This window comes from Numida meleagris, chromosome 2, assembly GCF_002078875.1.
Source record: "Numida meleagris isolate 19003 breed g44 Domestic line chromosome 2, NumMel1.0, whole genome shotgun sequence".
Classification (NCBI taxonomy): domain Eukaryota; kingdom Metazoa; phylum Chordata; class Aves; order Galliformes; family Numididae; genus Numida; species Numida meleagris.
Window position 1 is genome coordinate 57,137,128 of NC_034410.1, and position 25,923 is coordinate 57,163,050.

At 37.6% G+C, this 25,923-nt stretch overlaps 1 protein-coding gene across 4 annotated transcripts in view; it reads right to left on the minus strand.

Annotated features, from left to right (window-relative positions):
• The window catches only part of CDKAL1 (CDK5 regulatory subunit associated protein 1 like 1), a 390,780-nt gene that overhangs the window by 231,851 nt on the left and 133,006 nt on the right, over window positions 1–25,923 (minus strand). For all 4 annotated transcript variants that reach the window (XM_021389320.1, XM_021389318.1, XM_021389319.1 and 1 more), the window contains 2 exons: window positions 19,497–19,545; window positions 5,961–6,081 (listed from right to left, as the gene is read on the minus strand). In XM_021389320.1, coding sequence (XP_021244995.1) covers window positions 5,961–6,081; window positions 19,497–19,545 — 170 coding nt within the window. The remainder of the gene's footprint in view (window positions 1–5,960; window positions 6,082–19,496; window positions 19,546–25,923) is intronic.

Below are 25,923 nucleotides of genomic sequence, written 5' to 3' on the forward strand. Positions count from 1 at the left end.
GTAAGCCCCTTGCATATCTGGCTGATGTCACTGCCTCCCTGTATATTGCCTTATGAGGAAAGCCACTGATATTTCTTGTCCAGTAGCTCTCAACCAGTAGCAGTAATTGAAGAGAAAGAATATGAAGCACTTATAATACTGAAAACAGCCTGAAATGTGCTGATGCAAAGATAACTTAAAGCAAAATGAATCTATCCATACAAGCAAAAACTTTCCAGATCTCTTATCAGCATTATCTTACAATTATGTTACCTAACACCTCAGAGATACCAAGATATTAACCATCAAAAGTAAGGAGAAAAATATCTAGCGTTGCAAAGCTTTATAATGTGAGAAAAGCTTTTGCAGAATTAAAAACAAAAAAAAAACAGGATTACCTGCACTTTCATGTCTATATAATTCCAGTGCATTTTATAGACTTGATCCTAAACAAATGCTGAAATGCAATATGTAGACAGAATATTATGTGACTTCATATAAAATTAAAAAGCAACTCTTGAAGAAAATTCAATCCTCGTATTCCACAACTCATCATAAAACCAAAAAGCTGCTTATGATAGAAAATGATGAAGGAGTAGAATTTAACCTTTCATAATTCATAACCGGTGAAGTATTTTTGCCTTGGAATGTCATGATTGAAGGCAGTAACTCTACAGCTTTTTTTTTTTTTTATGAATTTTTGATCACTTGATTTATAATACAAACCAAGTACTGTAAGTAGAACAACATTTTTTAAAAATTATTTTGCTAAATTTGTATTCATCATCAGTTTAGGAACATTCTGAATGACCAGGGTACAGAAAACACTTCAGTGAACGCATGTGCAAACCACCCAACAGTAACTTCTAGTGTAGGCTCACAATCAGCTGACTCAACTCATACTGCACTCCCTCCATGCTTCCCAAGGCATCCAATAAGCACAAATGAAATCATATTTGAAGCGTACATGAGTTGCAGCAGCTTGGATAGAAGAGAGCTAGAGCCACAGTAACACAATGACATCAGTAAGTAATAGTTGAAGCGACAGAGTAGAGAATTCAGGACAGAGAACTACATAATGAAAAGGTGGAAGACCAAGTTTGCATCCCAACAGAGTTCTCTGAGTGGCTAGATAGATTGTGAGACTGGCACTAATGAAGATTAGATTAAAAGGAGGGAGTACATTTTTTCCCTAGACCAAAATGAAGCTGTAATACAAAACAGATTTCAGAACACTTCTCTTGCTTACTTCAATCTGTCAGATGGAAAAATCACATTAGGGTGACTGAACAACTTCATCCCTCCTCTCCATACAGCATTGAACATGCTACTCTATTACTATGACCTGCAGATGATCTGCAAAATACATGCTTATGCCATGAACAACAGCAAAAGAGATAGAATCAAGTGTCCTTAATTCAAAGCAGATTTGGGGAGACATGAGCAAAGGTTCTAGGTTCGTATCTATTACTATCACTGCAGAACTTGCTAGATAGCAATACAACTATCCAAGCTCTGCCGGAATCAGGGACTTTTATTAATTGCTTATTATATAGAAAAAGGAATGATTGATTAAAAAATACTGCATTGCTTTTCAAAATGGTAGCATCAAACCATATAAGAAGAAAAGGGAATTATGCATTAGGGGAAAGCTATGGGAGTCAACCCAAAGCATATATGATATAATGGCATGGTAAAGTCTCCTTATATATTTGACACGTGGAAAAATTAAGATTCACTAACGTTTATTCATGCATCACAGCAGTCTGATAAGTCTCCTGTGTCCCTGTTGTGGCACCCACCAACAAATTTTTTTATGAACATTTTCAGAGACCCTGAAACATCCTGCTCCTGGGCTGGAAAGTTTTCCCTAGAGCCACAGTTTCTAGACAGAATCACAAACTGTCACGGTAAATTGAAAAGACAATGATAGCTTGGATTTCTAAGTGAGAAAACAGAAAATCTGAGAGCAATCTAAGTCAACAATAGAAAAAAAAATAGGAAAAAAGTCAAATATTGAACAAGATACAGTTGCCTTTATTGATACAGCATCACCCTTCAAAGGGCAAATGTGCTGTGTGAGAACCTTGAGCAGGCTCACAGTGGACGCAGGAGCAATTATCTCCACAGGTATTTCATTTTTTAAAAAAAATGATAATTATTTGCATACTGTTGTTGAGACAAGATATTTGTCCCTTGGCAGGACAGACATGATTCATCCAAAATAACAGCAGAGCAGGCTCACGTATAGCAGCAGTCTAGGAAAAAAAAAGCATTGAAAGAGACTAATGCATATGTGTGCATGTATTGATGTATGGGCAAGTAAGAAAAAAGTTCGTGGTTATACTTGGACAGAATCCTTCAGGACAGGGAATTTTTTCTCCTCCACGTTAGAGGGAGAAAACAATACAAACTTGAGTTAAAAATCCAGTCTTACTCTGTAGCAGTTCAGTTGCTCCCATGTTCTCAGACACAGCTTTACAAGAATTAGAGACAGCTTAATAGTCAGCATGTTTGATGACTCCCCAAAGCAATCTTGTCCCTTCTGAACTCCCAGAAGAACAGCTCAAGCTGACAAGTGTCCACATCCATAATGGTATTTGTATTAATGGAGAGTGAAAAGGGCTAGCATAAGCCACAGATTCCAGCCTTTTGGGGCTGAGGTATAGGCATGTTCCAAGCCTCACAGAAGAGGCCGTGAGTTTGTTAAGCCCTGCTTCTAAACAGTAAAACACTACCACTTGTCACAGCTCTGAGAGCACCAACAGGCCTTACCTGCCCTGGCCAGCCCTAGCTGCCATTTCCACCAGCTCTTTGTGAGTGAGGAAACCCAGATACACTCAGGCCTGTGCTCCCAGGCCTGCCCTGGGCTTACAGCATGCCTGTTTACAGCCCCTGGCCCTGGTTAGTTGCTTGCCACATCTGGGACTGTCGATGGCTCCTGCTGCCATCCAAGCTCTGCGTGCAGTGCCAAGGCCACTAGCACGAGTCCCATTGGTGAAGGGACTGCCTGGGCTGCTGGCACCCTCTGATTCCTTCTCATCCTCCCTCACCGAGCTGCCCTGCTCACACTCATCCTGGATGCTGTCAGTCAACAGCACCACACAGATGCATCTCCAGAAGGAAACCACTATTTTTAACTTAGTATTTCTTACTATTTTGAGACCATCCAGTCTGACATAATTAATCTCTCAATAAAGAATACTGTACCAAAGCTAATCTTTAAAGACTTTTGCAGTCTTTACACACAGAAAACAGCTCAGATTCGATGTGGTATCAATACTAAAAATTGCCACAGGCAGACAGTGAAAGCAAAGCAGATAAAACGAGCACACTCAAATCACAATCAGTAACACATACTCTGTCTTGTTCCTCACTGGTTACTTTTTTACATTTTGAGAAAATCAAATGCTGCTGTTGTCTTCGTAAAGCTACAGTTTTATTTTCAAAACCCCATTTGTAACCAAAAAGTCACCCGCTGCACACAGGTGGAGAGACTGAGGAGGGGGAGAATGGAAGAGAAAGCAATAATCAGTATTCCAAGGGAGACAGGATTCCCCAAGCATACAGTATTGAATGGGACATTAGTTGATTCAGGTGCCTCATACAACTGCCTTCTGTGTTTGAGGTTTTCAGAATACTCTGGCCTGTACTGGACTTCATTCATTAAATAAACATGCCCTAGTAACTTCTACTATTAATTAGGTTACTTTATGGTACAAAATATGTATCGTATTTGCATAAGAACAGCACTAATTAGTAATGAAAGTAATAACGGTTTGCAAACTCTCATGTACTAAATAAAAGGTTTTCCCAAGGTAATATCTCAGGGAGGTGTTAACTGTCCGCAGTTTGATCATTTTGGAAATAGTCTTGTTTTAAAACCAAAATAAGAAAACATAGAAATTCAAGGAAGAAAAAAGCTCTGTAAAAAAAGGTTGCTACTAATCAGCTATCTAATGGTAAAAGTGTATACATTCTGCAGTAGCCTGTTTCATTTCTACAATTAGGCTAGCAGTAACCTGGTAAACCTACCATTACTACCTGGTAAACCTACCATTACATTACCATTACTACCATCTCCAATGTACAATCAGACATCAAATGATATGTAAACAAGACCACAGATAAATCAGTTTGCGTTCTTGGCAACATTTACAATTAGAAATATTTTATTACACTAGTTATGAATATAAATGGATAAGAAAAATTGTAACATCTGAAACTTAGGCATAACCAAATGTAAAACAACATTTTGCTTTTAATGATGAGAAGGATTTTCAACACATTGCACAGAGAAGTCATGTACTGGAAAGGCAATGCGGAAAGAAAAATTCTGAACACTTAAAATAACTGTACCAGACGATCTCATATGCAGACTTCAAAAATTATCAATGCATGAAACTGCAGTTTAACAGTATTACAATTCAATGTGAAAAAAGTCATCTCTATATTTGTGGTAATAGGAAGAAAAAAATAACCACACAAAGTCTTGAACTGATATTTTGTTTTAAATAGCACACTAGCTTTTACATCAAATTATGAAGGAACGATTGTTTAAAGAAAAGGAAGCAAGAGAAAGAGGGTAATAGCTAAACTGCTTTATGAAATGTTTATGAAAGTGCTAGACTAAAGTGAAAACAAAGCTAATATATTTCATGCTTTTCTTCCTCTAGGCAGTAAGTTCTCACTGACCTAGGATGCCTAGAATAACACATTTTATATTCATCACCTAGGAAATTACCTCGTAAGCTGAAGAAGATGAGAAAAGTCAGATAAGACTTGTATGGGGGACATTTGTTTGTGTTTTTAGAAAACTGACCAAATGGTAGATAACTGAGTGGAGAACAGAAAAGCATCAAAGGAAGAGAGATTGCAGATGGAATTCCTCAAAGCAGAAAAACACTCATAAAGGTATAGAAAAATAGACATCTAGTTTTGCTTGATGGAAAGGGACTAGCTTTTTTCGAACAAAGCAAAGGTTGAAATGTGAGCATGAAAATTCTTAGAAATGTATCAGAGGGGCTAGAAACAAATAAATATGCCTGATTTAGCCATTTATACAGCTGAGCTGACAATCAGTTGTTTACAGATCTTAATCAATTACAAACAATATTCCGGAACTCTCTTCTAGGCCAGAAGAGCTGAGGAGAAAACCTCACTATATTTTTTCTTCTCCAGTTTTCACTGCAATTTTACTTCTGAGAAATGCTGTCAACGGTTTACGGGCGTTCGGCCCGGTTCCGTGACAAAGGGGACGGGGGATCCACAGGTCCACGCCCCAGGAAAAGGGAAAAGGGGAAAAGGGTAAGGAGATGGCCCTGATAGCAAAGAACAGTGGCAACAATCTGAGGAGAAACAAACTAATTTACTAAATAAGATATCGGAATGCAAAACAACACACTATAATACAATATAATTACAATTTAAGCTGATAAATCCAATACAGAGAGAGAGAATGTCCCAAAATCAAGGTAGGCCTTACTCTACTACTGACGATAAGACGGCTGGAGAGCGAGGTGCTGCCAAGATGAGAGACGGGCGGAAAAAGGGCTGAGGTCTCATGATCTGCAAGTTTTTATACTGCGAGCTTTTATCTTTTCCCGCCGGCTGGAAATGGTAACAGAGGAGCAAAGTACCGTGGGGACTGTAGTAGTCCTTCTCTTCTGAGAACCAGGTATATCCACTACATGATGTTATGATGTGGAGTACCAATAACCAAAAATCACAAAACCATAACAAATGCTTAGATGAAGAGAGAGGACTACATGATTGTACGCAGTCCTGGAACAGCAGAAGTCTCGCACCTAATTAAGTAGGGATTTATTTTCCAGAAAGAAGGACATTGGAAATCATTTACAATTTAAAAATGATCATCCTTCCTCTCCTGTGTAACTTAGAAGTTATACTCTAGGCCTACAGAAAGACATAAAGAATTTCGTTCTTCTGAGGAATTCAATTTATGTTTGGAAGATTCTTACCCTGTATTGATGGAAATGATTTCTATCAGTGGATTCTTCCTGATCTTTGGCAAATCCAGTCGTGCTCCCCCCAAACGTTTTCCATTATCCTTTTTCTGACCAAGCAGTCTCACAGAATGACCTTCGAATGAAGCACAAAAATGCAGTCAGTACAAAGCACGTTTTTATTTTGATTTGCTCTTCATCACAAGCAGTGTTTAAATTTCAAAGACTGAAAATGAGAATGAGATGTAACAGTTTATTACTATCAGCTGGAGAATTTAAAAAGAAACAGTGACAGGTAAAATAAATCATGTTAAAATGGAAGAAATTATTTCATCCAATTATCTTTTCATACTTGCATTTCTGTTTTATTCAATTTAAATGATCTAAGCAGTTTCATTTTCAGATTCTCAAACAAATATCAACATAGCGATATTTAAATGACTAGTATGGCAGGATTAAAACATTTTTTCCTCAAATTTTATGCAAGCTGAAATTAGCAGGTAATAAATTACTCCTAAACATTTTTAAAGCTTATTTAGATAAATAAATGTGTTTAAATTGCCCAATTACATACATCTGATGGAAAGTACTGTGAAGTATATCCTGAGAACACATTAATAGCTAAACTGATAAGTGACATTTACGGTCAGCATTGGCTTCCCCATTCCAGCTCTGCAAGTCAGATTGGCTATAACCAACATTGATTTTTGGGCAAAGAGCACTATAAGAAGGTGTTTATTGTTTATTTTACTCTATTCCAGAAGTACCTGAGATTTTAATTTGCAATTTCTTTCCTATCCAGCGACAATTTTCCCCTTAACCTCTCTGCTGTTTTTCTGCAATACATTGCCCTAATAACCCTGATCTTTTCCTATAAATTTTGTTTCCTACAGGATATGGAGAGACTTCTGCTGCCAGCTGACTATGCAGACACACGTAGAGCAGCTGTGCAAAGACTGTGCTAGATAACAAACATACTGCATTAGTGCCCCTATCTGGAAGAGGCTGCAAGTGATGAACTGAAGCAGAAGGAAAAGGGATCATCCTACTCTTACTGCCCTAGATGTAACAGAGATGATCATAAGGGCATCTTTCTCCAACACCAAGGAGACTGCAAGTCAGAAACTGCCTCAGATGCTCTCTTGAAACTAGTATTATCCAGACAGTAAAATACTAAAACAATCATAATTGCCAGAAACAGAACATCAGTTATACAACTTAAGATACAATATAAGAGTACAAATGACAGCCTTCAATAAAAATTTAAAAGCAATCTCCAGCAATGAAGAATAAAATGAACTGAGTGTATATTGTTGCAGGAGTAAGAGCAAAATACCTCCAGAGAAAAAACACAAAGCCTGTATGTATCATTTATTTCATAAAGCCCAGACATGGTAGGCCATTAAGGTGGGTTGCAAGCCATCCAGAAGACTTCTGGAGTATGTGGAGGATAACCTGTATGATTCTGTGATAACAGATGACAAAGGAAACTATTCCAAATAACTGACAAAAGGTGGAAAGTGACTACTACTTGGAGATGAGGAAAGGGAAAAGTCACCTATCCTCTAAAGTTGAAAAACTCTTTGGTAATACATGAAACTACACCTACAAAATGTAAAAAATTCTTTACATACTATTTAGGAAAAGGAAAAAACTACCCTAAAAAGGTCAGACAGGGAGGATGGATGGAACAGAAAGCATGTTTGAAGTACTAACTGAAATATATCTAGCACAATAATCTAGATATCTAACTCAGATCATCTGAAAACCATACGCAACTAAATCTGCTATCTTACACTACCAACAGCTGTCTACAAAACTAAGTCATCCATCAGTTTAAGTCTTTCTACATTACTCTCATTTTAAGATGTTAATTTATGAATAATGTGGCATTCGTACTCTGAATTTTTTTTTCCTGTGACATAGAAACAACAGCTGGAAGATATGCAGCTGCTTTTGGTAGTCTTTCTCCTACTTTTAAGATACATAGAAAACTCTTAAACAAAACTTGATTTAATGAAGAAGTGAGCAGGACTAGTTTGAGATTGCAACAGTTAATACTAAAAGGACACATCAGTAATAGTAACTGAAAGGTTATTTTTGCAAGTGCGTTGGAGAAAAATTTCATTATATTCTGCAGTGAACGTAGAATATCTTACTTGTGCTTTTAACATTTGCTAAATTATTCATTTCTACCTTTTCATGACAATAACAGCAAAATCACTGGCTCTTAATACAATCAGTTATTTTCCAATCTAATGCTTCATTAAGGAGTCACAAGCATGACACCATTTTATTTACTTGTATAACAAAAATGATTGCATTATCATAGGCATAAAAACTGAACTAGAAGCACAGAACATTCCTTTTTGTATTTCTGAATACTGTGGTTTATTTGGAACAAAGCAGCTTAGACAGTTTTTAAATATTCAATTGCTTTACCATGTTAAAACTGCATTTGGATTTATGGCTGAAAATATAATGTAATAATTTGCATCATTCTCAAATATTCAGGCTTAAAAATAACAATCACTCCAAATTTAAAATTCATAAATTTATAATTAGAGTCACAGCACCATTCTGAAGTTAAAAAAAATGCACACAAAAAACCTGCTTCCCCCAGCAATATCTCAGCCGAAGCAGTGAAATGATCTCTGAATTTGTACCCTCACAATGAAGAGCAACATGAATTATTGTTGTCTAGTAAGAATTTAGCTCATGCTCTGCTTTCCCCATGCTGGGAGAATCAGTCGAAGACATCAACTTTTTCACAGAAGCTCTGGAAAAAGAGTAGCTTGTAGGCCTTGCGACTTATCTCAAATCTGTTTCAGATGTGTTCAAGGACTAAAAGCTACTGAGGAGAGGAAGAAATGGAGATAACGACAGATCTATTCAGGAGGCACAACCTTATAATCCCCATTTTCTTAGAAAAGTAAGCAGAATAAAACTCCAAACACTACTGTAGTCTAGAAAATCTTGTTAGCTCTGTCTTTTAAATGCTAGACAAGTTAACAGAAGCATCAGAAAAAAAGTCTGCAAATGTTTTCAAGTAAAATATAATGCACTAGGGTGCATAAGACTCAGCCTCTCTTAAAAAGTGGAAAGAAATTCCACCTAAGTTATCACCTCCTGCATGATCCACTGAATGGTTCACAACCCTGTACTGCACATGGCACTAAGGGACTTTGTTTAATGATAAGACTGGACAGGTCAGGTTGATGGTTGGACTTAATCTCAAAGGTTTTTTCCAGCTTATCTGATTCTGTGATCATTACTTCATGCTCCCTCGCTAGCTCAGAAGTGGCAGAAACCCATCCCAAGCCAGTGCATCAGCTCAGCGTGTCTACACCCTGGGAATCAAATACAGTAGCTTATTTTCAGGCAATGCATGGCTACAGTTTCTCATATTCCTACTGAATGACACTAAATTTCAAGTTAATATGAGGCTACAGAACCTGTGTGTCACTCACGTATGGCAATAGCCCTGTACTTCTCACTCCATACACAACAGGAAAAAAAAAAACACAACAAAACAGCAGTACTAGGAGATGAGCTTTAGCAGAAAGTTTTGTCGTTCCCGAAAGCAAACAGCACCACCAACTACAGTAATTTGCATTGCAGACACACTTACTAATAATTTAAAGAGAAAAAAAAATTCTATTACAGTGTTTGTGACCTTAAATTCTTTTCCCCTACTCTATACATTCCATTCTAAATAATTACTAAAGCATCTGTTTTTAACATTATTGCTACTAATAAAGCATAACTTGATAAACACTTAATTTTTTTTCACACGCTGTAGATCTTTTCCCCAGAACTTCTTTCAAGAAAACTTAAAAAAAAACAAACCTTAAAAAAACTCTCAAAACTTAGAATGGGACAAAAGAGGAAAAGGCTGAACAATATTTTTTTTTATATTGTCTGAGCAGCATGAATCCCACATCAACATCAAGCGTAACAGAAAAAGCAGTAATTTCGTATCTCATTCATGATCTCCTTTCAAAATTTGGAATGAAGTGAAACATTGCAATTAAGGTCTCCATTTAAAGCACTATTTCTGAATAAGTTTCTTTCTCTCTGACCTAACAGGTTGGATAACAAGTTAGGTAAACAAAGCAGGTATCTCAAACCTTAAAGTAATTTATTTGTTTTTAATGTTTAGTACAAAACCATTTTTGAAAACTGAGTTAATCACAGTTCAGCTGCCATAACAATGAGTGCTCTATCTCAAATATTAAACAAGCCACTGTTTTTTTTGTTAGCTTGCTGAAAGATGCAAGCTTTGAAATACTGCTTCATGACAAATGGTGACTGATCACTTGGACAGGCTGCCCAGATTGGCTGTAGAGTATCTCCTTCCCTGGAGATATGCAAAAGCTGACTGGACATGGTTCTCAGTTAATTCCTCTGATGTCCATGACTGAGCAGCAGACTGGACGAAAAAGGCCACCAGACGCCCCTTCCAACCTCTATCATCCTGTGATGCTGTGAAACAGATCTAGTCAAGTGTAGCAACTGGAAAGATCAACATGATGAAAAAGGAATTACAAAAGAGTTGGAAGGACCAGCACGATAGCAAGGTGCTACAAAGGAAGGGAAGTAGATCGCTCAACACTATCAGAAGATTCTGGGTTCACAGGGAAAAGCTCCACCAAGGAGGGATCTCCAGAAAGAGATCCTTCCTCAGTGGCAGTCAGCCCTTAAATGAGGCCTTCCAGTCACACAGGGGAATTGCCTTCACCTGTGCTCCCAGGGCTGACTGGGTCTCTCCTCCAGGAGCTCAAACAGTGGATGAGGCCATGACTCAGCAGTTCCCATACATCAGGTCACTCAGTCTAGATCTGTTCATAGACCAGTCAAAACATTTCAGTGTTACAAACCTCTCCTGACAAGAAGATAAATTCTACAATTTCACATAGTGTACCAGCAAATAAAATTATATTTAAAAACTGTAAAGTTGAGAGATTCAAGTCATATTTCAGGGTAGGTATTCACAAGTTAATTCATACAGATTATACTAATAAAATCATACTGACCAAGTCCAGTGAAGAAGCTTATAGAGCAGAATCACTCACAGTAAAACCATAAATGAAATCAAGGTAGAAACAATTTAAAATGAAACAGAGCTCTCTAATTTTCAGAGCTCGCTTGAAAATGAAATTCCTCTTTATATGCAAGTCAGTGAACACAATTCACATTTCTTGGCATTGTTCCCACAGAAGATGAGGTTGGAATGAATTAATCAGGGTATTAAATACTATTGTTAGATTAAATACTCTTACATGTGTCAGTTTGATACACCACTGTGCAGAACAGAAGTATTTTCAAGGCACTTATTTTCACTTGTTAAAAAGGATACAAAGAAAGCACCATAATATTAATGCTACATACATACATATACTTTTATTTATAGATGGTGTGTGCCTCATGAGTGCAATAAGAGAATGACTGATCTTGGCATACAAGTATGCGAAGAGAACTGGTAATGGAATTTCTTTACCTTAAGATTATAACATTGAATATGCTCTGAACTTCAGACTATTGGAGTGGTATTTTGCCAGCTTGATAGAAGGACAAGTTAGAAGGAAGTGGTGTTGCTTAGTCAGTTAATCTTAACAACTATCAGTCTTGCAACTACCTTCCAGATACTAATAGACCTACTGTATTTTGAAAATAGCCAGCTCCATTCAGTCCACGGGCTGGCACCCCTCAGTAGCTGCTGAGAAATACTGCCTGCCTGACAGACAGAACAGGGCATCCAGCAATGGTCCCTCCTCAATTCTGTGCACCAAGATGTAACTGCAGTGTGTCACTGGAACAGCTCCCAGTCAGACACAGAACACAATTTCTTAGCTGTTGCCTTCAAGGTTAGGTGCAAATATTCTGAAGGAGCTCAAGAACATGAGTTTAAAGAAAATCTTCAAAGATGCCGGAAACTCCAGACTTGGCAGCGACAACTTCTATTGTCTTCAGCTTGTTGTTACCCATTCTTTCCTTCTCCCAGTTACATGAGTACATTTAGAGGTTATTCACCATTTCCTGAAAGACACTTATTTTCTTCACAGCAAGGCTGCCAATTGACAATCCCATACCTCCCAGCTGTCTCTCACCAACCTGTCTGATCTTCTCCAGCATCTGCAGGGAAAAAGGGCTAAGTACTATTTCATGTATTTTTGCACACATTTCCTTCCACCATTATTCCATTCTTAATGAATGCAGAGCTTCCTCTCCTTAATGCTAGCACTGGAAAAACGCACACAGGAGCACCGTACCTAAAGAAGGCAGAGAAACTTGAAGGGAAAGCAAGGGAGCAAGTTTGCCCAAAGAAAAACTAAAGATGCATAAGGAAGAACCAAAAGCAGTAATAAAGACCGAAAGATGGAAGGATCAAGTAAATATAAAATATGGAAAGAATTAGAAAACTTAAGTGAAAGTAACAAAAATAGAACCTTGAAGAGAAAGGAGCCTAATAAGATCAAATAAATAATAAATGCAAAGGAAGAAGAGGCAAATCAGGAGCCATTAGAAAAGTTTAATATCAAATTCAAGCAAGTTCATTTAGTGATGACGTTCTAACTCTGCATCTACTGCATATAAGAAGTTATTTTAGATCTTTGCAGAGGACTAACAAAAAATAACATCTGAGACACAAGGATGCAACTCAAATTGCCTAACACACTGTACAGCCACCCTGGACTGTCACTGATACTTTAGCCCAGTTCTCTTACATTTGGAGTTGCTTTAAACACAGACTTGGTGAGCTGAGTTAGACTCAAGCCCAGGTTTATATCTGGGGAATCAGCCCACTTGTGCCAATCTCCCACCTTTTCTGCCTGCCCTGAAGCAAAAACAAGCTGTTCCAGAACAGACATGACTGAATGCAAAGGAATCCTTGAGCTCTCCAGGATAATCACATGCTGCCAGACAAGTGCAGAAATAGTGATGACACTCAGTGACTTAGGGCTTAACTGTGCTAATACTCCCATCCAAGCTAGCATTAATTATGTAGTGATGATATTCCTGAGTGTCAGCCGTGGGATTTTCTGCCTCTAGTAAATGGAAGTAACAGACTAAAAGGAAAAACAAACCCAGGTGGAATATATATGCTCTGCCTCTGGCCTAGGAACTACAAATCACTCCTTTTTTAGATCAGCATAAATGGGAATGTTGTGAAAGTTAGCTCCTTCTTCAACTGGTGTATACAAGAACTGGGTCCCCTTACAAGTCAGGGAATAATTCAGCCTAATTCTATCATAATCACTGATATTTTCGCTATCTGCATATCCAAGCACCACAGGAAAAAAGCATATACTCAGCCAAATGACCGGTCCCATCAGGCTACTGATAGCAGTTTGTACATTTGGCCAAGTCGCTACAATTCAGAGCTCTTTCATATAGGGATCACCACACTACACAAACTCAAAGAAACCTGCAGACACTATTAAGCATGCACTTTGCAGAAGTTTCTCCATAATTTCTTTAGATTTCTCATTGTGCTCTGTTTCTTTAAATTACACTCTATAAAACTAAACTCTCTGAACTGATGCTGGCACAGTTAATCATATTACTCTTTTGAATTCATCCCATAGAGGTAGAATTTCTCATACACCATACTTCTCCTAAGCAGTCAGAAATATGAAATCAAAATTCAAACCAATGCTCTTGTGAAGCATTCAGCTGAATGAAGACACCTTCATTAAAAAATTGTGAGGTTAAGATAATTCAGGTCAGGTTCTTCTTAAGTCAATGTTCACTGTTAAAGTAATACTCAAATTAAAAGAAGACAAAAAATGCTACTGGAAAAAGTACTAATCATAGACAATAAGAAAGAGATTGAGTGAAGACTTTCACCTTATTATGCTGTTAACCCCAACTATTAATATACACAAATTGGGAATTCTGAATCGTTTAAACCACTGTCATTCCAACACTATATCTTCAAGCTATGATTCTATGTATTACCTGCAGAAAACCATGTTTAAATGTGCCTTACATCTCTTGCAAAATTTTTGCAGCTTGTACCATTATTTTTCAATAATCTCAGTTTAAAAAGCAGCTCTACTATCTAGAGATAGTGTTCAAAATGTAACAGTATGTACTGGGTGCAGATACCCAGGCATCAGCGAAGTGAGCTACAGGGCAGCCTCTGTGAGAAGAGAGCAGGGGCTGTTCAATGCCATTCACAGATAGTTGCAGTCAGCTCCAACAGGCCCACCTCAGGACACAGCTGTGCCTGCCAGCCAAACCAGTGGCCCCTCTGGAAAAGCACAATTTAGAATGGGTAAAAACAATTGCACTGAAAGGAGTGAGGGAAGAAGTGAGAGAAACAGTCCTGCAGCCACCAAGGTCAGGGCAGAAGAAGGGCAGGTGGTGCTCCAGGCACAGAGCAGAAGTTCCCTGCAGCACAGGAGAGGCCCATGGTGGAGCAGGCCGTCCCCGAGCAGCCTGTCCCCCAGCAGCCTGTGGAGGACATCAGAGCAGGCAGATATACCCTGAAGAAAACTGCAGCCTGTGGAGAGGAGCCCATGCAAGAGCAGGTTTTCTGGCAGGAACTGCTGGCCCACAAAGACTCATGCTAGAGCACTCTGCTCCTGAAGGACAGTACCCTCTGGAGAAGATCCACACTGGAGCAGTTCTTGAAACAATGGCGCCTGTGGGAGGGAAACCAGAGTGGAGCAGGGGGTGAATGTGAGGAGGAGCAAATGGCAGAGAAGAGCTGTTAAGGACTGACTGTAGCCCCTATTCCCCTTCCCCCATCCCACTGTGAAGGAGACAGGAGAGGAGCTGCGAACAAAGAGGAGAAGTTGATTCCTGGAAGAAGCAGGGGCAGAGGGAAAGCTATTTTTAGTTTTGTCCATAATTCTCACTATCGTACGCTACTTTTATTTGGCAGTAAATTAATTTTCCCCAAGTCTAGTTGGCCCTCGATGGCAATTGGTATGTGATCTCCTTGCCCTTACCATGACTCATGAGTTTTTCCATCTTACTTTCTACCTTGGTTTGCTGAGGAGGGGAAGCAAGAGGGAGACTAGGTGGGGGTATGGCAGCCAGCAAAGGTCAACCCACAACACGGTGAAATAAATAAAACGACCCATCCAAAAAAATCCCCCTTTTCTATGTGCTTTCAAAGGATAACAGAAACACAGACTCAATGAGGCCATTACCCTCCCTCTGACCCTCCTCTAACAGCAATTAGGCACAAACAAGTCAGTTTCCTGACTGGGAGCCAAATAATATTTTTCCTCAGAAAAGAACTCCTGATGCCTACAGTTTTTATTCCTCATTTGGCTCATCATCAACTTCTTAAGTAAAGCCAACTCTTCCCACAATCACAGAAATTGAGGAGACAGTATTTTATCTACTATTATCAGTGGATTATAATGAAAACAAGCAGCACATAAAAATACTATTTAATATGCTGGCATTCATACAGATACCTTACATACACACTCACAAGGTACGCAACATAGTCTATATATAAGACAGGCACCATTCACCTCATTTTTGTAGACTGACACAACTAACATAATTACTAAGTATATTAGGGCAATTTAATAGACAGTAAATACTGATTAATGTTTAAACTGGGAATGGATGGGCAGCTTCACCAGACAGGTCAATGTGACTGAAATCAAGAAAGGTTATATGAAGCATAAAAGGTTCAACCGTGAAGTAATTTCCTTTGGCTGTTTTTAACAATCAAATCTAATGACCCATTGTAAAACTCTGTTGTGTGAAAACGTTAGACAGACACAATACAGACTAAACTCAATTCAACCTGTGCCCCTCGTCTCCCTAAGGCCTAAGCAGACTGTATAAAAATGCCACAGCTCCATGTTCCCCACCCCCAGACAGCTTCAACATGAGCTTTAACAGCTAGTGTGTCTAGAATGGAAGGTGGAAAAAGCTTCAAATCCATAAGGGCCTACATTTAAAACCAAGAAAAACAATTCTACATTAAGACTTTAAAGTTTCTCCCAAATATCTTGAACAGCTTTGAAATTCTGTGCAGAAGTCTTACTTAATAATGGAGCATACATCAAATGCAATCAAGTTTTCTCCTGTCTCAGACACCGCAACTGCTTAGAAGCACTTTCCTAACATACTGTGCCATCATAACATGTTACCAGGAAACTAAGCATGTGAGTGGAAATAGGATGCCTCAATGATGTAAAATAGCTGCAATTCAGGCTTAAGATTTGGGTAACACGCAGATGAAGCAAGTTTCGCTAAACTGCTAAATTAGAGCCTTCCATGACAAAACTGGAGGACCAACAGCTATAGGCTCCAGCTATATTTTTGTAGACAGCACTTTGAGAAACTTAATTCTAAGGCTGAGATCAAATTCATTCATCTAGTTCCTTGAAATCTAGGATTTTCCTTAGGAGGAAGTAAAGAGGTTTCAGATTTTGGCAATATAAGCTATAAAAAAGTACCTGAAGGTGCCTTTAGCTAAAATATATCTTAGGACACAGTATAAACCAGGCATGACCTGCATGTAAATACTGCTAACTTCTTTCAGAAGATCACAGTTGGAAATTACAGTATCAAAATTTACCTGCTAATCAGAGAATTTAAAAGTTTCACAGAACTCATTATAAAATTCATGATGATACAAATATGAAGCATCACAGCATTTCTTAAGAATTCTGTCCCTTATAACACTAGCAACCAAAAGGAACATGAGCATCCCTCTTTTCCATTTTCTGATGAAGAAAGACAAAAAGGTAAAGTCACATAAAAGTGCTTATGAATAACAGGAGAGCTGGGAACTGGTAATTATGCTATTTTCAGACAGATAAGTTTAATACTACCATGAAGATCTACTTCTTGAATCCATCTCTTGAATCAGCACAATGACACTATTCTGAAGAGGGTTTTCTGAATATGAATTTAAGACAGAGAAATAAAGCTAGAAGAAACACCGTCATATTTCATAGAAAGTGCTTGAATAATTTTGAAAAAGTAATTCTGGGGAAGCAATACAGTAATCTTTCAACTAAATCCAACAGGGTAGACATTTTCTTTGGAAATGAGAAAAAAAATTCTAATCATGAAAGAAAAAAAGAAACACAACAGAGTTGAGGGGAAGTAGGTTTGGTCCTGGTTTTATATTGTTTGTTTTTTTTTTTTAAGTTTCCCTTTTTGTAAATTGTGCACTACAAAATTCAAGTGTCCACAAAAAAACCTACAGTAGCCCTTAAAAAATGGGAACCTAAGGAAAATCAAACCTTAAAAATGGCAACTCTGATGATCACCAAGGAATCTAGACAGAATATCCAGACAACTAGTGTAGGTAGACTGATGTAGAGGGACAGCTGCCCTGCAGGCAGCAGATGCTTTGCTGTTTAGATTTATTCAGTTTAAATACTTAAAATATTTCAAAGCCACACTACAAGAGTAAACCACCCATATAACCTATTGATTTTCTTACAAAATGATAGGCGAAGGAAATTGTATCATATAACTGTGACAAAAGTCCAACTAAAAACTTACTAATGTATGCTGGCTCTCAAGTCAAAATTTATATTTAATCTACTATGTCACACCACATCCCCCTCTGCCTCTTCAAGACATCCTGGGCTTCAGAAGTTGTTACTAATGTCACAGACTTAAGAAGACAGAGGGCTACATTTCATTTGGTTTGACATACACATATGTGAACTCCTACCATGGATCTGTTTTACAGTATAAAGCATTCTTAACAGTCTTGTTAAATGCTGTATTTTACTTTACGTAGATAATGAACGTTCCCAGTTAGAATCATTTATAATACCTGGGAACTAACAGGTTCAAATTCTTCTTTATTCGTGGAAGGTGTTTTCCAATTCCACAAATTTATGCATTATCTTTAAACAAATTGAAATGAACAACAAAAAAAGAAGTAAAAGCTTCTAGTTTCAATAGGTGGCCTTTGAAAAAGCAAAGCTTTATCATACCTTATGACTACTGTCAATTTGTCATCTCTCTTTCAAATAGAAATTTTGGTTTTGTTCATTTTTTCAGAAATCCTGTGTTCCATTGTCTTCTGAGAGATCCCTGAAGGAACTGGCACCATGCATGGAATTCAGCAGCCCACTTATTCCTTTTTATTCAGATCACTTACGCTAAGCTAGAAAGGAACATAACTCTTACGCAAAAACCACACTTTTTAAAACTTATGTGTCAGTTAAATTTTTATGCTACATTATCTTCCAGAACTTCATCAGCATCTAAAATGCAACCTTAAAATCAATTCAACGAAACACAATTTTTACAATCGTTTCCAGATAGTTTGTCTTCTTTCCAGCCACAAAATATTCAACCACAATACCCTGAGCAGCTATGGTATCAAAAAAGCAGTAACATTCTGAATCTGTATAAATATTACAAAGCACATTTTTGTAAAGGGAGGGCATACTGACCCAGGTTATCTTCTTAATCCCTTAAGAATAAATACAATTCAGGAAAGTTAGACAGGGATCTGGAATGTTGCACTGTTGTAAAAATCACAAATTATTCCCATCTTCAACACATTGTAAAGAACACCATGATGCTTCTGGGAAAATGGTTGTGCACATTCAGTATGAATACACTGAATATGTTTCTTCTACAATATGCTGTACAAAAAGAAAATAAATGCCAGAAGGGAAGGAAGAGCTGTGAAAATTTTGGTTTGGCTCACGTAGAGTCCACCTTTCACTTCTGAAAGCATTCAAAGTACTGAAAAATCTTACTATAAGCCTTACAACACTGTATAATTTCTTAATAGAAACTTTCTCTATTTTTAAGATTTTTTTTTTAACACTGTTTTTTACATTTTCATGTTGTACTTCAAAACAACATACTCCACTATTAAAGTTACAAGGCAACATTTTGTAGACCAGACACTTGTTTATATTCAAAGTACAGCTAATTAAACTAAAGCCTGTAATTTAAAGCTTCAAGGAACAGTAATTTTTATGGCCTGATAAGTAATGGAGACAAACTTAGGTAACCCAGAAAGATCCAGACAAATGTATTTATTTAATTGCAAATGTTTACTAGTCAGACTGCAGAAACAATACTGTCTTTACCACCCTTCACTGCAAAGCACTGTATGTACACACACATTAATGCAGCCAGAGTACAAGGAACACAGTTACAAAAGAACATTAAACCAGTGGATAATTTATCTGTCCTGCTGAGGAAAGCTCAGGGAAGTGAGCCAAAATACCTCAAAAAAAAAGAGAACAGGAGAGAACCAAACATAAGAAAGTGGAGATAGAACACTGAATTAAGATGGAACAGAAACTTCAAGCAATACTCTACATCCACCCACACTGATGAAACTTCAATGGGTTCCTGAAGTCTCCTAAGGATCATTTACTTTTGAATTCAACAGGCCATTGAGCTCCTACCAGAAAATCTCTGAATTTACTACTAAGCACACATGGCAAAGTACAGCACTGTTCAAACATTAAGCTAGAAGAGAAAGCAAGGATTAGGTTGGTAGAGAACATAACACCATTTCTGCTAGATAATGCTTACATCTTATAGACCAGCCACAAATATTTCAAGTGTAGTGCTTACCTTTAATAGTTTCCTCCACAACTTCTACTACACGATCTATCTGCTGAACCTAAAAAAAGCCAAAAGGTCAACATCTAAGTAGTGAGCAATTGAACTTACTTTATATAGCTCTTCCTTCAAAAATGTGATCATCTGGATTAAGTGGAAGCAAGCTTTGGGGCTATATTTTTAGCCATTTCTTTTCTGTGTATCTTGGTTGTTCTGTCAGAGTCCCAAAAGAAACCTTAAAACTCACCGTCTGACTTAAACCAGTTTCTGTTCTCAAAAATAGCAACCCATGAGTTTGGCCAAAGTCACCAAAACGACAGAAGAGAGGTACCCTGTGGGCTCCTGGTGAGAGAGACCTTCAAGCTCTTCAAGACCTTCAACCTTACTGCTCGGGACCCAACTGGCCACTGCAAGGCCGCAGTCACTTGGGCAGCCAGCACCCAGGTAGCTCCACCAGCCTCAAGACCAAAACAGCACAAGAGATTGAACACTGAAAGAAGCTGAGGATATTGTGAGGCAGGAGAGAAAAATAACGAGGAAGTATTGCAGAGGAAAGACAGGGGAACACAAGAAGAAACTAAAAATATTGTTCTCATGGTTAAGAGAACAAGATGCTGTCCTTGACTTACAGCAGTCAGCGTTTGGAAATGGAAAGAAAAGCCTTGATGTTCTTCACAAGACAGAGTAATATTTCACAAACATGACATAACATCTCTAACAAAGACAACAGATGTATGTTTTGGTGTTATACTTGCCTAAATTCACCCATACTAGTTCAATTATTTCCTACTAGATATTCTCTACATAAAGTTAATGATCTATACGCTATACTGGTATGAAGTAGAAACAGCATTAACATTTCAAGATTAAACACTCAAATCCTAAAAGTTGAGATTTTTCCTACAACTTTCCACAAAGTATTCTACATATTCTATATAGCGTACATATTTTATGCTATATCTACTAGATATATGTATTTAAGTTTATATATAATACAGGAAAACAACATGCAGAAACCCCTACTTCATATATTTAAATTAGTTCAGAATCCTTTCCACAATATTGACTTTAAAATACTATTTTTCTCAGCTGTATAATAATGAAATTAGATTTAGTATGACTTTTGCACTCATTTCCTTGGAGGTTTTTATTTGATTTGTTCGAAAAACAAGCACAAAAGTACAATTTGCATAGGCTTCAAGAGCAAAGCCTTGTCTTCAACAAAGTTTCTTGAAACTTGGGTAACTCGCATCAAAGCTACTGAGTCTCTGTGGCCTTAAAGCACTGTGTTTGTCATTTTCTGTAAACAAATGGCTGCACAATCGTCAATTTCACATCCATTTTCCAATCAGTCTAACAACAGCTTAAAAAATGATCATCTGTAGTTGCTGTTCGATCTAGAGTTCCACATATGTTCCTTTTCTTGTCTGGGTGTTAGATCAAGTCCATGCTAAATCTTTTTTTTTTCTTTTGAAATACAGAACACAAATTTCTGCCACTTCAGATTTCTAAATACAGTATACTGATTATGAATTCTAGAAATTCAGTCATTAAAAATATCACTGATATTGGTACTTTAATGTTCTTACATACTATGTATATTTACATCCTTTTCTGAATTGCAAGCATTCATATTATGGACATATGCTTACATTTATAGAAATGTTTTCATAAATAAAGCATATACAAGCATTTATGTGGAACATGTACATATTTACATACTTGTATATACGAAGGATGCTCCAAAAGTAATAGCTTCTATTTTATTATGCTGGCCCACAGTATCTGAGGTGAGTGTCAGTGGTATGGCAGTAAGATGGTGCATTTCAGCAGTGGCAGCAGCAACAGTGGGTCACCTCCCCTGGTGCAGACTTACATAAGCATGGCATGCAGGCTCTCATTCATTATAGGCAAAAATGCATAGCTAATAGTGGTGACTATGTTGAAAAACAGTGTTTTGTAGCTGAGAATCTGCTCTATAAACAGTGTTATTGTGCTCTTAGTATCTGTTGTAGTTTCCACAGAAATAAACAGGAGGCATTACCTTTGGAGCAACCTTTTTATATATACAGATGCAAGCTTTTTAAAAAAACTATGACCTAAGATACTTACGCATGGATTTTTCTGCTTAATTTTTTTAAAAACACCTTAAAAGCAGAAGTGTACACATTTACAATTATAAGTACAGGCATGTAACACAGTCTCTGCCAAATACACTGCCTAAAATATTATTGCCACATCTCGATCCTACACTGTTTAAGTTCATAATCACTGTAAAACAAAAGAAATCTCAACAGTTCAAAACCTGAACCGCCTCTATAATTACTTTCTGTATTACACATCTGGGAAATTTTTGCATAGCCCTGAACCCCCTGTAAAATAAAAACAGTGTGTTGTATTTTCATTTTATTGGATAAATTAAATTATTCTCAATATGCCTGTCAGGAAGACAGTTCATGTAAGTAATTAAAATTATTCATCTTGGAGATAATACAACTGCAACCAGGAACGGATGCTTATTCTGCCTTGTATGTTATTTCTGACATTAAGCATTTTTCATTTGAAATTATTGAAAATTGTTTGGCCAAAGTGCTCAAGTGCTGAAAACGAAAATAATGAATGCTTCCAAACTTCATATAAAATATCTCAGTAAAACTGGAGTGAGAGAAGGAAAGTGTTTTGGGCATCCCTATTTGAAAAAAAAAAAAAAAAAAAAAAAAACTAAAAAATAATGGAAAGAATGTAAGTAATCCTTTAGAAGAAAACCAGAGCAAAGGATGTTCTGTTGGTAAAATTATTTTCTTTCGATTGTACTGGGACAACCAAATGATTGCCAGAGAAAAAAAAAAAAAAAAAAAAAAGGAAAATTAAGAAAAAGGAAATACCACAAAATAGTGGTAGAGAATTTATTTGGCTATGCAGAGAGCTGTAGGTTTCCTTTCACCACATCATCACATCTCACTGACCTTATAGAGTACTCTCTTCAGAAGTGAGTGGTACCAAAAGAATCGATCCTGAGCAGACTCAGTCATATCTCCAACAAGCATTAAGAAGCCAAAGCATGGAGACAAAGTTCTTGATCCATGAAGGGCATAGACAACACTCCTCAACATTTCTTTGCAGAGAGTCCAAACAATCTGAACCATCAGTACTGACAAAAAGGTACCTTACTGATAGATATAGCGTACAATATAGTGTACTGCTGGATATAGCACTACATTTATCTCTGCAAATTGCACAATTTTTTTCTAGTATAAGCATCCACACAGAGGACTTTTAGTCCATTATAGATGATTCTCCATCAGAATTTGAGTAGAACAAAAGCTAAGGACAGACTGGAGCAGACAGCTGAGCAGGAATCCAGGGGGAAAAAAGACAGATGCAGAAATCTGGGCTGAGCTGGATATAGAGCAGAGGCAGGGGTAGGGCCCAAGGGATGAAAAGGTAGCCAAAGCAGGAAACCAGCTGGAGAAAAAGCAAAGAAGAATGTTATATCGAAGCATGATGCCTGAGCTGAAATCAAAATCAGGAAAAATCTTAATGTCTTTCTCATGCGAACAACGTTAGGCATTAGTACACCTCAGAAATTATATTTATCCAACTATTAGGGACACAAGGAAAACATGAGGTGATCCATGCTGGGGCTGAAGCTACAGACCAGTGCTGAACACTCAAACACAAGCCAGTCCCATTCCAAACCTCTCACGTCTCAATATATCCCGGCACTCCTGGGAAACAAGCCCCAAGCTCTCTGACTGAGCCCCAGCAATTAGCTAGGAGACTACACAAACCTACACACTGTCTGTCTGTCATCAGAGAAAGTCCCCCAGTTCCCTTTGTACTGTCATGATCACATTCAACAGATGACTGCTAGATGTAAACAGCTCAAAGACATGCTTGTAATGTGCTGTGTCTGCAATCTCGCATTAGGTGATTTGTGAGTACAGGCAGACGTGTGTTTGAGGATGGTCACGCAAATTCTTCCAAGTGCTCAAGCATGATTTGAGTTCTCTCAGAAGCAGTATTAATATCCTGAAACCGTTTTGCAAGACAAACTGGAAAAAAAGATCCAATAACCTCTGAACACACTTAACGGGTAGTTAAGCAAAAGGCTGCATATTTACCAGTGATTTTGTACTAGACAGAACTCAGTGAACTTCAGAACAACACTATCTAGAGAAGTGCCACCAGGAACCTAAGAAGCAGATTACAGAAACTCTTCCCAACAGTATCTTCAAGAAAGTACCAAGAGCGTGCGAAGACACTGCACTGTCATGTGGGAAGACAAAATAGCAGGACCTTGTCCAAGACTTAGCGCAATAAAGACTTTTTCTCAGTTTAATACACCCACTGAATTAAGGACAGAAGCATTTTGTGGGTCAAAAGATTTGAATCAATCTCCTTCTGAAGTTGTAGGACCAGGAGAGATGATCTTCAGATGTCCCCTACAAGGGTCTTTCCTGAATGCCTCATTGCACTCTCTCAGAGGCTGCAGCTATTAAAAAGTAGAGAGTGGTTATTAGAAAAAGCAATTCATGAATATTCAAAACTTTCTGAGAGACACACACTGCCTTTTAATGGAGTCTGTGATAACGGGCATCTAAGGCACCACAGAAATACTGTTTGGTCCACGCTGCACCACGAAAGAAGCCCCAGAATGATCTGGCCCAACTATATATTGCAAAAGAGGTGGGAATGCTTAAGGCTTCCCAGCAATCTTCATGATAAACAAAAGAGTATTCATCTTCTCACCTTTAATATAATCCAAAATTTATTTTAGGAGTCAGCTGTAGGACACATATGTACACCAAAAGCATGTTGCCCCTTGCCAGTTGTTACAGTGCTGATGCTTTTGGGAGTTACGTCACTGCCTTTTACATGACAACTCTTCTGGTCCCATTTTAAGAGGATTAAATCCTCCAAAGAGCATTTCAGTTCCTTCAGAAAATACCTCTTAATATTAGACTTCAACTTTTTCTACCTCAAAAGAGAGCACCTATCAGGTGATTAAAAAAAAATTAGTCTTGGAAAGTATCTTGACATTCAAATCAACAGTTTCCTTCAAATTATATCTTGATTCTGAGTGAAGTGATACACGAACATGCGTGAGCACAGAACACATTACACTCATTACACTTTGTTGACTCCAAATCATAAGATCAGAGAATATTTACTGCAACTGATATGCTATTTCTTGAAAATGGCTACAAGGGATCCAGTCACCTAGCTGAAGTCTGTTGTTTCTGCCAGGGAGACTGAGATTCCCCTGGTAGAGTTGGTAGTAAATAGCAGTGAGCCACAGAGAAATTCTCAGTCTTCAGTATTTCCTGAAAACAGACAAATAACCCCACACAAAATAAAATAAACAAAACAACAGCAACAACAGAAAACAGCTCTGCAAAACAACAACAACAAAAAAGCTAATTAATGGATGAAGCTGAGAACAGGCCATGGGAAGGGGCAGTACCTTGCTTGCACAGTGAGAGGCTGCTGCAGATGCAACCACTACCTGGACTCAACTGCTTGTGAACACCCTGAGACCAAACATAAGCATCATAATTGCCTGCAGTAAAACAACATTTATTCCTCATCTGATATACTTAATTACAGTCTAGGCCAAAGGATCATGACACATTCATTTCATAATCAGGTAAGATACTTTTTATCTCTGTCTTCATACATGTAGTTATCTTCATATTGATTGTAATGAACAATCACAGGTCACAAAAAAACATAAAAACCATTCACCTTTTTACTTTCATTTCCTATCCTGCTGCACAGAGTAAGTTGGTGTCTTAGAGATGAGAAAGCATCACACTTACACATAGTGCCATGGAGATATTGCTTCTTCCTCTGAACTGTAACTATCAATACATTGTCATCTATACATCAATGTAGCATTTTAAACACCTTGAGTATCATTTATGGGCAGTGAGTTAATTTATAGACAATAATGTATCTAAAAATGCAGCTAGAAAGAAAAAAGAGATTAAACATTTTGAGTGACAGTAGTTATGAAAATGAATGCTTTGGAATGTTTTGTTGTTGTTCCTTTAAAATCTTAGTTCCAACCTTATTTCATCACACTGAAGTGGAAACACATTGACCTTTCCATGTTTTTAGCATATGAAAGATGATGTACAATCATCTACTCTAATTTAACATAATACAGGACAACCTCATTCTATAATTCACACATTAAATCCAATGACAGTGTTTCAACTCAAACATGCCTTTTACAAATTCATCTAGCTTTGATCTAAAGTCTTAAGCAATGAAGAATCTTTTCAAGCTTGTGCTTTGTCTCCCTGATTTTCAGGAAGATTCCACAGAGGTGATTCAAATAGATGGCATTACTTCATTTCAAAGGATACTGAAAGCACTAGCTGAATTACATCAAAAGATCTCAGGTTATTTTCTCAAGGCAAAACTTGGTTAC